The 12,076-nt window shown below is 37.9% G+C and overlaps 1 protein-coding gene and 1 long non-coding RNA gene across 2 annotated transcripts; one reads left to right on the top strand and one right to left on the bottom strand.

Moving 5' to 3' along the window:
• The first annotated feature begins 518 nt into the window (after positions 1-518).
• LOC111268271 (uncharacterized) lies at positions 519-11,215 on the top strand. Its single transcript, XM_022847160.2, has 5 exons — positions 519-604; positions 1,589-1,796; positions 5,942-7,073; positions 9,762-10,068; positions 10,702-11,215. The coding sequence occupies exons 1-5, from the start codon at positions 547-549 to the stop codon at positions 10,959-10,961; spliced, it is 1,965 nt and encodes a 654-aa protein (XP_022702895.1). The 5' UTR covers positions 519-546; the 3' UTR covers positions 10,962-11,215.
• Positions 1,781-6,978, bottom strand: LOC111268272 (uncharacterized). Its single transcript, XR_002685107.2, has 3 exons — positions 6,851-6,978; positions 3,809-3,866; positions 1,781-2,072 (listed from the first exon to the last, which is right to left on the bottom strand). It is a non-coding gene; the product is annotated as an uncharacterized LOC111268272 (long non-coding RNA).
• Positions 11,216-12,076: the final 861 nt, after the last annotated feature.

Below are 12,076 nucleotides of genomic sequence, written 5' to 3'. Positions count from 1 at the left end.
AGCAAGCTATTGCAACGATATTCAGAAGGTTTATGTGGGGAATCTAGAACGAGGGATTTCAAGCCACAGCTTATAGTTCAATCTGCGATAGGGTGAACTTTCGGGCCGAGGTAATGAACGCAGATTAGCAAATAATAATAGACCCATACGATCTTTACTCAGACAGGAAGATCTCTTTTTTATAGCTTACAGCTTAACCACTTGTAGGGCATCTTGTAGAGTCGAATTATACTTCACAGGCTTTATATACACTAAATCTAAACACTATTGGTGGATAACACGATATCTACGTCTGTTCTCCTGATAACAGTTGCAGGAGGCAGCTGGTTGGAGACGTCGGTGACATCTAAACAACTAGATACACAGAAAGAAGAGAAAAATGCAATTCCTATAATAATTATTCAACAACAGCATGAGCCACAATCACTTAAGCAGCGGACAAGATTAGTAGATGAAGTTCCCGTTCCTTCTAAATCAAAGCAGTATGTATCGTCAAATTCTCCAATTACGTACCATGACCATAGACCACGTTTCCAGACAGCGCAGATGACGGCAAACCAGAATCAAATAACCAATCTTGGCAGCACTCCTAAAAAGCTTATAAGTAAGTTGACAAGGAAAAAGTAAATCTATTAATGTTCTTAAGGCAACATCGGGTCCTATTCTGATGATGTTAGGAAAGTAGTGCACCCTTCTACCCACTAACTGATTCTAGATTCTTCTAGGCGTAAGATTGAATCGCTTGCAACGCTTTTTTTTGTCAATTATTGTTATAATTTGCAGGATCTCATTTGCACTTTCATAAAACATCTTTTCAAATGCCTTCCTCAGGGCTTCTCCCAAAAACACTTGTGTAAACATTATCTTATCATCTATTTGCCGTTTAAATAGCTAAACATTAGCAGTTGAACAGCAAATAATTGCCTTATAATATGTATGCATTTGTAAGCCTTCCCTGATTTCCTTGTAAATGAGGGTCAGAACCATCTCAGTACGCTTCGATCTGGTTGGTTTCTGTTACAATTCTGGCGTCGCGCAGCTTTTCCATGTTTTTACTTTGAGAACTAGTCGAGTCGCTCTGTCAATTTCATAACGCCAAATAAACCGCCTTAGTTGCATTATGCGAAACCAAACAAGATTAATGAAGCCTCATAGAAGAAGAATAGCTAAGCTTACGTTACTTCGACGATCTGAAGTCTTTCGTACGTAGTACAGCATCAAGAATTTTGCTTGCTGTATTCAGGAAATTCAATTTTTCGCTAACGCATATATTTTCGATCTACACCTAAAGTACCTGTCCTCAGGACTTCGCTAGAAAATCCACCAAAAGCGCCATTTTTTGACCATGGGACCGGAAAACCGAAGACCTCATTTTACGTACATATTCTAAATCAAGAAAGCGAATCCGGCAGACGTTTGGAGCGGACTGAGCCGGACTAAAATAGTAGCATCGAAACTTTTATCTAACACTGCTCTTGCAATTGTAAATGAGATTGTCTGCCTTTGACTGAATATTGTAATTGTCGGTCCAATAATGTAATGTAAATTTTTCGTATAACTAGCCTCTCCATGCTGTTCTCACTTCCAGCTGATCTGGTAAAATTTTCCTCACCGATTCAAAGCGATTCAAACCATCGCAACGTTGGCGTATTTAGGGAGAAACCTCAACAAAAGCAATTGATACCAGTGATTATTATTCAGGAGACAAATGCTCTTAACGCACACGTGGTTGCTGATGGTAGTCAACTGATAACGTCACAGGAAGAAGATCAACAACAGGGCAAATATATGAGGAGGTATTTATTACAATCAGTATCGAAAGAAAATTTCTAACAATAATATTTCTTACAAAAATTACATCGAATCCGCTACTGTATAAAGATAAGTTTGTCTATTTCTATGTTTCTATTAGATAAAGGCTGTTATCCTCTCTAGTCGCCTGAGGTTTTTCTCAATGAGGTCGTTTTCCGTTTGATCTAGGGAATTAGTTGATATAAATCCAGAAGTATGTGTTGGGGTAAAATTATTTCACTGCAATTGCGCTGTTATCTTGCTACTCTAATTCCGCTACCCTGCAATAAAAGGAATTAAGCCCGTAATACCTCGTTTGCCTTTATGTTATTACCTTTTATGCAGTTGTCTAATTGCTCGATAAGTGTAGCCCACCATCCAATTTATTATAGTTGTTGAACTACAAACCATTGTCGTTATTCCGCCTTATCGCGTTGATCTCGTCATTTTTCAATTGTCATCATAGATCCTTTTCCGTTAACGTTTGTGCGGTTCACCCGTTGATGTTCTACTAAAATTGGCCTTTTGGGCCCATTTTTGAGGATCATTTTTTTTATTTAACACAATTTGTCCCTTGTTGTTACTAATTGTTAAGCAGTTTCCATTTGTATATCGTGAGCCCATGCATTTTTCGAATAGGCGTATTTGTTGACGATATGAGTCTTTTTTTTTTTTTTTTTGGTTTTTTTTTTAATGGTTTGTCTCTCTTCTGGCTTGCTGTATAATTATAACGATGTAACCGACTGATTTGACATTTCGACTAGAGCCATTTTAATATTATATGTCTCCAATGACACCAAAATATAAAGGCTAACTGCGTTGACTAATACTAATTTAAGGAAGTTGACCCTTTTGAAGATTTTTCACAAGCGTTACGAATGATCGCTGTTTTCTAAATACAAGATAAGCATAACATTGGATTTTGGGGAACAATTAAGATCTTTTTCATTTTTAGGATTAAGGGCCAACATGTCGGAATTGGAATAAATATGTTGATGCTGAAGTAAAAAAACGTATTCATTAAACGGTATAAATATAAAAATGTATCAAAATTACCGGGAAGTTCCAAATGGGAATAAGTGGAAAAGGGTAAACGGTTTTAATCAACTAGGATCTCCAATTGGCATCACATACACTGCTATAGGTTAACTTTGTGTGTATTGGCGGATTAGAATATGTTTGGACTTGTATTGGGCATTAAGCGCTTTCGGATTAATTGTCGTAAAATACTTAGGAAAATGAGCTGCAATGAGATATTTCAAAGGGGAAAACGGGATCACTCCAACAGGATAATTAAGAGAAAGCACCATAGGTCTTTAACGCAGAGTATACTTATTACAACCAGATATCTGTAAACGGATGTCGGCTTGGTATTACGCAATAGCTTATTTTTAGTTAGGTGTAACACGAATGAAATAAGAGGCAACAATGACAGACTGAATAAAAGAAACAGAATTACTCTTCGTGTATACTATATGAGTTATAGCTCACGTTATATGGGAGACGGCTATGTCTAGTCCAGCTTGATCTCTATATTTCGGGTTTTATGTCTGCTATTGCCGCTAAGCGCTCCATCAGACGGCTGGCTTCCAGCGCAAAGTGAAGTCTGTCTATTCGAACTTAGATCAGAACGTGTCCCTAAGATTAGCAAACAAATATGTTACCCACTAGGGTATCATGGGAGCCGCATATTACTATAACTGTGAATCTGCTAGAGTCACGCATGTAGAGTAATCCCTTTGACCAAATTCCTCATGTGATTCTTTTCTCAGGTCTAGTTCTAACCTGGGGTAAGTTGCGGCTAAGACTTTGCTAAATGGTTGAATTACATTCTAAAAACGAATAATTTCCTTTCTCACAGAGCGCGATTCTAAGTTAGGGAAGTTGACTCTTTTCAGGAACTTGTTCAGCAACCTCTGAAAAGTTGTTATTGGGAAATGGTCTATTTTTGTCAAGCAAAATACAAAATACGTCTAAAATTGTAATTTCGAAACGGTTACGATTTTTAGATGCTTACTGTTGAAGGATAAAACGTCAATTCACGCGTCACTGGCGGAGTCTGTAAATATGGTGATCTGAAAATTAGAAAGAGGATTAATTAGAGGTGATAGAATCCGTACATTGCACACCGTGGTATTTCCTTTGTTCGTTTGCTTCTACCTGCAGTTAATCCAAGCTGGAGCTAAGAAAAATATTGCGTATATTTTGGCCCATTTTGATCCTTGTGTCTACGTAGACGTTCTATATTCTTTTATTTTCATGGGCTCAACGCTTTTCGATGAGCGTCGGGGTATTTGTCAACAGGTATACTAGACAATTAATTAAATGCTTTGAAGTTTTACTGGAAAACAGCAAACACGCAAGTGTGGCGCCAGAAATCAGCTATAAGTCTGTTTGTAGCTTAAGAAACCTGGGCCTATGCCGATATTTGTTAAATAGGTAGTGGAATGATGCTTACCCAATGGATCTGTGTTTAAAGACTAAGGTTCGGGTTAGGTCAGGCCTTAACGATAGACTTAGATTTCGTACAAATGGAGCCAAACTTAATTGGGTTTTAATTTTTAGAGTCGTCTTGAAGTTGTTATTTCAAACCAATTAGTTACTTTCTCCATTGCTAGCAAGATGCATTGTGGCAAAGGAGTAATCCTTACGGGAAAACGGGGCCACGGAGGTACAGGAAGTGCAAGGTTACTAGAGCATTCCTAGTGAAGAGCAGCATCATTGTACTAGGGCAAGTGCAACGCAAGATAACTTTGATGAACGAAACGGTATCACTGAAGCAAGTCAATGTGTATTAATGAGCCAATTTTAGTAGTTCTGTTTTTCTGATTAAAATAGCAGAAAACAATTACTGGTGACTGGAATTATTTAGAATTTATTTTACATATCGGTGTGGAAATTGATGGAAAGAGACGAATTAAGTGAAATGGGAAAACATAAAAAGTTCTGCGACATTTTGTGCGTTATTCATTAACAGAGTAACCTAGTAATAGTAGTGATAGTAACTCGATAATTAGCCTGTATCAGAGCTAGGCTGAATTAAGTTAACTCAGATAAAATCTCAACGATAGACATGCGAACCCTCACTTTACACAAATAGGTAGAGCAGTATCTTTTCGAGCCTCTATTAGTAATTGTGGTCGGTTATTTTCTCAGGTAGCAGGAAATTCACTACGACTACGGATTAATTATGTTAGGTCTTCTAAGCTATTTTTAACAGAACAATGAGATTACTGACAGATTCCAACAGGAAAAAGGAGTCAACCAACAACTAGAACAATATCATAGGATAGCAGCTACAACGTAGTGGGATCAAAAAGACAATGTGACCGCTTGTCAAAAAAAAAGAAGGTGCTAAGTTTGCAACTTAACTTTAGTTATTCAGATTCCATGTAAGCCTAATGACATTAATGTGGATTAGATTAGATTAGACTGATAAAATAACTGCATGACAAAATAAAACTCTTGTTGAAAATTTCAATAAAAGACTGGAATCACTGTTTTAAATTCAATTGGGCGCAACAAGCCATTTCAACAAAAGGACAAAATAAGTACACCGAGGAGACAAGGTCACTGGGAGAAAGTAATAGAGCTTCTATAATCGAAGACCTGAATTTTTTACCAAATAAATTCGTTTATATCTTAATAGGGTGGTGAAATTATTATAGTGAGGTGGCAAAATATCAGAGTAAGAGAAAAGGCTAAATCAAATGAAGTAACTGCTACGAGGTAGCGTAATGATATGTACAGTGGTTGCGTTGAATCAAGTGTGACATCATCAAATAGAGCGCGCTTAATGTTTTGGACGATATATTCAGGAACTATCGAAAGATTCTAGATGGTAAAATATGTATAGATGGAAAATTGAATTTTGCGCGTGCTTGATGGTATTAGGTACGAAGTCAAATGTATTAATATTAGAGCAGGATGCTTAAATAGTGTAAATGGGATAACGGCATAAGTTAAACTACATAACTGCAACTGGATGAGTTTTGATGCGAACCACAACGGTGGTTAAACTTGACAGCTTCAACGAATCAGATTATTTAAATAAATTGGAAAACGGGTTCGGATAGCCTGCGGGTCACTGTATTATCTACTAATTCCGCTAGATCTATTAACGTTGTCTATTCTTGTTGCATTATATTAGCTCTTCTCCTTCCGAGTATGGACCTGGCGGCCGGAGGGTATTAACGTGGAATAAGCAGGCGAACGAATCCAGTTCCCAACCGGCCTTGCAAGAGGCTCGAATGAAACAGCAATGGCCCCAGGGGACTGGAAATACAGGCTTCGCAGACAACATCACTCTTCCTGGGCATTCTAAAAAGCAGCAGGATACTAAAGATGTTTGGCAAGTAAAGCAAAATCAACCGAATCTGGACAATCGCTGGATTGTCCACCATCAAAGAGACGACTCTCCTTGGAAGCCGAGTCCTTCGCTAGTAAATGATACTCGGAAAAACACTGTAAAAAAGCCAAGATGGGTGATAACTGACAATCAAAACCAAGCTTGGACTCCAAGTCCGTCGGACACTTATGGCAAAAGCCAACATGAAAAACCTCACAAACATGTTGATTGGAATTCGCAGAGTCTAGTCCAGAGACAATCTGAAGGTTTGATTCGGGAACAAGCAAAAGGAACCTCAATAGATCATATAGTTCCTAAAGGATGGGTTAACTCAGACGGACAGCACGAGAATTCACCGAGCAATTATCCTATTAGCTGGACACAATTAGTCGCGCAGCCGTTTCATCAGGAGAAAACTCAAACTGAACAAAAACGTCTCTGGCAAGATCAAGCACAACAAATGCAATTTGATTTTCCTTTCCAGCAACCACAGCATACGAAATTACTACCACCGAATGAGCTTGAGCAGTACCCCCATGGAACGCGAAGATCCCACCACAACGAGAGCGATTGGTCACCTTTTGATTCTCAGCAAAACCACTTTGGTCCATATATGGTAAAAAATGTGCATCAGGAACGAGCTCAGCCTCAGAAAGCTATATTGCCTACTAAAACGGTGCCAGTTCACAAACAAGGACAAGATCTTCTTACCCAGACACGGTCGAATGATTCGTCGGAAAAAAATGTACAGCAACAGTTAAAACAGAAATCGGCAGAAACCCGTCTGGAAAATAACCGGCCCAAAAATTTAAGAAAAATTTTAGTGCCACTCTATCAACAGAAAACTAACGTGTCTAATGAGCGGCATTCGAGCAGACAACAAGTACAGGAACAACAAACATCCTCCAGACAGCTATGGGATTTATTTTCATGGGTGAGTTCATACTGTCGTATAGCAGAGGTGAGAGGGCTACACGGGCAACAGCTAGTAAATGGCTGTCATTTATTTATAGAACATATATTTTATGATATTTTCTCCATGACAGACTTCTAACAGCTGTATTGGTTTCGATCGAAATCAATTTAAAGATACTTCCTCCTAGATCGAAGATTAGCACAACTGAGACTTTGCCAAGACATTTTACTTTGAAAAAAAAAAGAAGTGCGTTTTTTTCTTAATAACCGTCCCTTCCTTTTTAAAATCTTTGTTTTTTGCAACGAATCTAGCTTGTACAACGAACTTTTCCCAATTTTTTGACTGACTGAAAAATATCTTTTATATCGTTTTGTTCCAAACACACATTAAAATGTGTCGGCAATGCTGAATCGTTAGCAAGAAAATTTCAACACAAATCTAGCGAACATCGAATAGTTATTATTACTATTATTATTATGCAAATTGCACTATTTGCGTTTTTACGAAACTATTAATGTATTAGAAATAAATACAGGGAAACCTTTGAATAAAGATCATCAGTTTACACATAGGACAAACTGAAATGATCTCAATAAACAGTCCGTGTTTGGAACTACTCTAAGAACCATCCAGGCAAGCAATTTTGGAGACTGTGATGCAATTGTAGCAGAATCTTACGGAAAGCTAAGTGTGTAAAGAAAACAAAGGGCATAATTTTAATTAAAAATTCAACACCTTAAAGATCGGGGTGATCAAGACTGGAATGGATCGTTCGTTAGCAACAAACGAAAAATATATATTGGATAAAAACCAACGAAAGAAAAGACTTTTTGTTTATTATTAGGAGCTGACGCGCTTGTTATTCTTCTGTAGAATCCGCTGGAATTAACTGTTTAACATCTGACATACAGATCGATATAAGGAACTAATTGATATAAGGCAATTTTTCCTATAAAATGACGATCAGTGAGGCTCAGATAAAAGTTCCTATGAAAGTAATATTCAATAGACACTTCACAAACTGAAACCACGGGAATGAGCTCTTAATTAGCTTTCATAGACTCTAGTCGGCAGTCCCTAATATTGATAAATAATTAAATCAGGTAAAGCGGTGAGCCGCAGTTTTTTAATTTAATCAGTGATGTAGATAGTAATAAGTGAAAGGTAATAATAAAAACATGAAACAGTCAGCATTTTATTAGATTAGAAAATAGATATTTTATTATGATTAGAAAAATATCGGCGAAATGTCCACCTTACATCGTCTAAAGGTTGACCCATACGGGGATACATTGTCTATTCGTCTACTATTCGCGGGCCAGATTTGAAAGCACTTAAGCGCGTATTATAATAACAAGCGATTAGGGATGCTAGCGGTACAACAGTTTCGCGATGGACAACACAACTACAAACACAATCTCCGTTCTGGCATTACTAAAATATTCCCGCGTCACCCTCATAAAGCTCACAGAGGAGCTAGGCAGTTTACTGTAATATGACAAAAACTATGTTTTTGTTAAGCGATTCCTGTTTTTCTCTGAGGTTTAGCATTCCAAGCTTTCGCAGTGTGTCAAAACATTTTAGAATATCATTTGTGGGCGAGGAAGCTCATCGAGGCAGGCTCATCGGGCGAGGAAATCTTAAATTTTGAGCAAATACAGACTCGTCAAAAAAAAACTTTACGCAATCAAGAAGGAGTAGAAGTTATTTCAGTGCGTAGCTACAGGTTATGAAACGGGGAAGTATGGGTACGACATGAAACAGAAGCTCAATTTTTTAAGGATCGTTTCGAAGATCGACTCAGACCAAAAAGGCCGTTTGATCTAAGTTAAAAAAAAAATCACGCTCTTCTTCGGTGGCTTCTGTGCTTTTAAGGAATTGTGCATTATGAATAATTACCGGGTAATTTTTTTACAACGAATTATTAGCAAGAAATTCGAAGAAGGTTTCATAGTGTTATTTACTAATAACAACTACGAAAAAACGAATCGTGGGTTTGTTATTACGATGATTCACCTGCTCGTTACTTATATCACTTGTTTTTGTAAGATCTGTCTGAACTTCCATATTAATTAGGTATAGCTCCATAGTTTACCGCTAAATTTCAGAAAAAAAAACTTGGAAGGAAAAAGCTTTGATCGAAAAAATCCAATGAAACGAGAGTACAATTGAAATGAATAAATTCGAAAACTATTTCAACCTGTGAAAACACGGTTGCTCATAGTGAATTCGACAAGGTTTAATTTAATTAGGACAGCTAGAATATGGACAAATATAGTAAGCACAGAGCTGAATGGTCGATACCTTTCGTGCTCGGTAATTATATGACTCTTAACTTGCTGCAACGAGCAATCAAAAATAAGGACGTGGTAGGGCCACGTCGGCAAGATTTTACTAAGAGTCAGTAAAAATCTCTCTTAAATAAATAAAAATATCTTAAATACATTTTTCTTTTTCTGTTGCATGGCATCTTTAGCGCTACACAGGCATACCACAAACTTAGTCAATGCTCCAAAACAGTCTTTTCTATTTTCAAACCGCAAATTAATTTCCCTCGACTTGAATCCTTGATGCGAACTTCTTCCATCAGGCAAGTCCTTCCACTAAAGATGAATCGAATCGTTCGTATGTTCGTACATACACACTTTAGTCACTTATGATGTACATCTGTATCTGAAGTAAAGGACCTCTGTATTGTGTCTACAGCAATATCAACAACTGCCGGATACTGCGTCCTGGAAACCCTTTCGAACCGAAGGACACAATACAAGTGATGCCTTCAGTTCAACTAGCAGAATACAAACGCCAGCGGCACGACCTGTCAGTGGTGGCTGGCCACCGAACTGCAATGACGGCAGCCAGAATGAACTAAGGCAGCATTTACAACAAACAGAGTCTCCGCAAGATCAGAACCGTCAGCAACATCAGGAACACCCGCAAGAGTTGCACCATACGTCACATTTTGGAAACAGTAATCTTCAATGGCACGACATTTATGGATATTCACGTAAAAGTTAGTACCTCTTCACTAAACGAATACGTTATTGTAATACAATGTAGCTGACCGCTAGGGTGTAATGCAATAAATATTATCTAGCTAACCTTTGTGTCATCTTACGCAACAATATATTAGAAGCGATAATGTAAAAAATATATAATATATTTTGATATTTTGTGTCAGCATTAAAAAAGCACAAACACTGAGTTCCAGCTATTCACATTTTTTATCCAAAGGCCAATCTTTTTTAACAAACACTCGTGTATCAAACAGTTATGTCTCCTCTCCATCTAACTGACCCTTAATTTCTTGTAACCATGACAGTCTATAGACAGTCCTTTAACACATATCTTCGAAGTACGATTCAGATGCTTCAAGCCTGCGATGGAAAAGCTAGAGATGAAATCGGTATAACCTGAAAGTTGCCCAATAGCGTGAACGTAAATTAAATTAAAATACATTTAAAAAAAAACCTGAGTTAGAGTGATTAGGGGATGCACGTTGTAGATAACAGAAATTTTACCTGCCAATAAGATGTTTCTAGGGAGCAACACAGCTGTTTAATGCGTCAATAGATAACACATTAAATATTAAAAGGTTACTCAGAGAAAGTTGGTGCTGGACATAATAAACCATCTTTCATTCAAGAGACCTCATGGCGCGAGCACCATAGCCAACCAACGTGGACAAAGGGAGCGTCAGAGTCAGCAACTGAATGGAGCCTGCAACACGACTCAGGTGGTGATCCAACAAATAATGATGGGTCTGGGTCTACAGCTACTGCTATAGGGCCTACTTTTAGCCCCATACAAAAACAACACACGAACTTAACTTCCAAGGTTCGTATGCGTAGTGTGACAACTAAATCGAAAAATAAACCTACCGGTGTTTTGAATTACGGCCACTAACACTGCTTAAAAAATACAGTGGAATCCGCTTTTTTATTGAGGAATATATTTCAAGTCTTTTACCGAATATTCGTGAATAATTAGTATGTTACATGTCAGTATTTTGGGCTATATTTCTCCAAAATAGTTGTGTTGCAAGCTGTGACTTGAAAGTTACTATAGGTTTGCTCGATTAACTCTAGCTGCTTTATGTGCGGAAATCAAAGTGTGCCCAGGCTATTGTGGGAGCTTACAATAAAGTAAACCTGCTTCGATTTCGGTTGTCGTTTTATACAGTTCACTATTCCACAAGATATTATATGACCTGACGAACTTGTAAGCTTTTCCGGCTTGACAAAATGTTGTCCGAGATGACGAGTGTAATGACCATGCAATAAATTTAACAACCTCAACGTAGAATTTATAGATACTTCTCTCCTACAAGCAAATTTCCAATTCGCGCCTAAAGTTTTAATGTCTGGTTCATTCTACAAAAAACTTAGTAATTAACCAAAGTCTACCTAAACGTAGGTATACAGCGTCTATGCAGTAAGCGAAGAATCGCACGCACATTGCTGAACACTAGTAGATTGTCTGCTTTACGTATTCAAAGACTACATTTTTACAGTAGGAAAGGAGGAGGGTTATCTGTGACGATCGGCACCAGATTTTACTGGAGATGCTTTTAGTACCGGGAGGCCGTCTGGAGGCCATGACAAATAAAGGTACCAGCGTATGTTCCAAGGCCATCATCAGTGAACGTAATCATACTCGTAAAGTGCAATAGCTCCCACATATTACACGTCCGTTTGACACGAGTAGTAGTGTGCGTCGGCGAGACCGACGTGAAGTGTTCTTGCAAAAATATATTAAAAAAAAATTTTAAAGAGGAAATACTAGTGAACTCAAAACGTGTATACCCCTCCCACATGCAAAGACTTAATGAATGCAATTTAATAGGCGTGAAATCTTGGCCCAAACTTCTTGGCTGCGCGAATGACACGGGATTCTGAGAAAACGTGCAAAGCGTCCCCGCACTACAAGCTGGCTGCATTTGAAGGAGGACACCGCAACCACTATGTCGAAGCTAAAGGAATTTCGATGGCTTGTATAAAAAAGTACAAAGAGCACTCCAA

This window comes from Varroa jacobsoni, unplaced genomic scaffold (assembly GCF_002532875.2).
Source record: "Varroa jacobsoni isolate VJ856 unplaced genomic scaffold, vjacob_1.0 scaffold_1272, whole genome shotgun sequence".
Classification (NCBI taxonomy): domain Eukaryota; kingdom Metazoa; phylum Arthropoda; class Arachnida; order Mesostigmata; family Varroidae; genus Varroa; species Varroa jacobsoni.
This window is presented reverse-complemented; position numbering and strand designations above follow the sequence as displayed.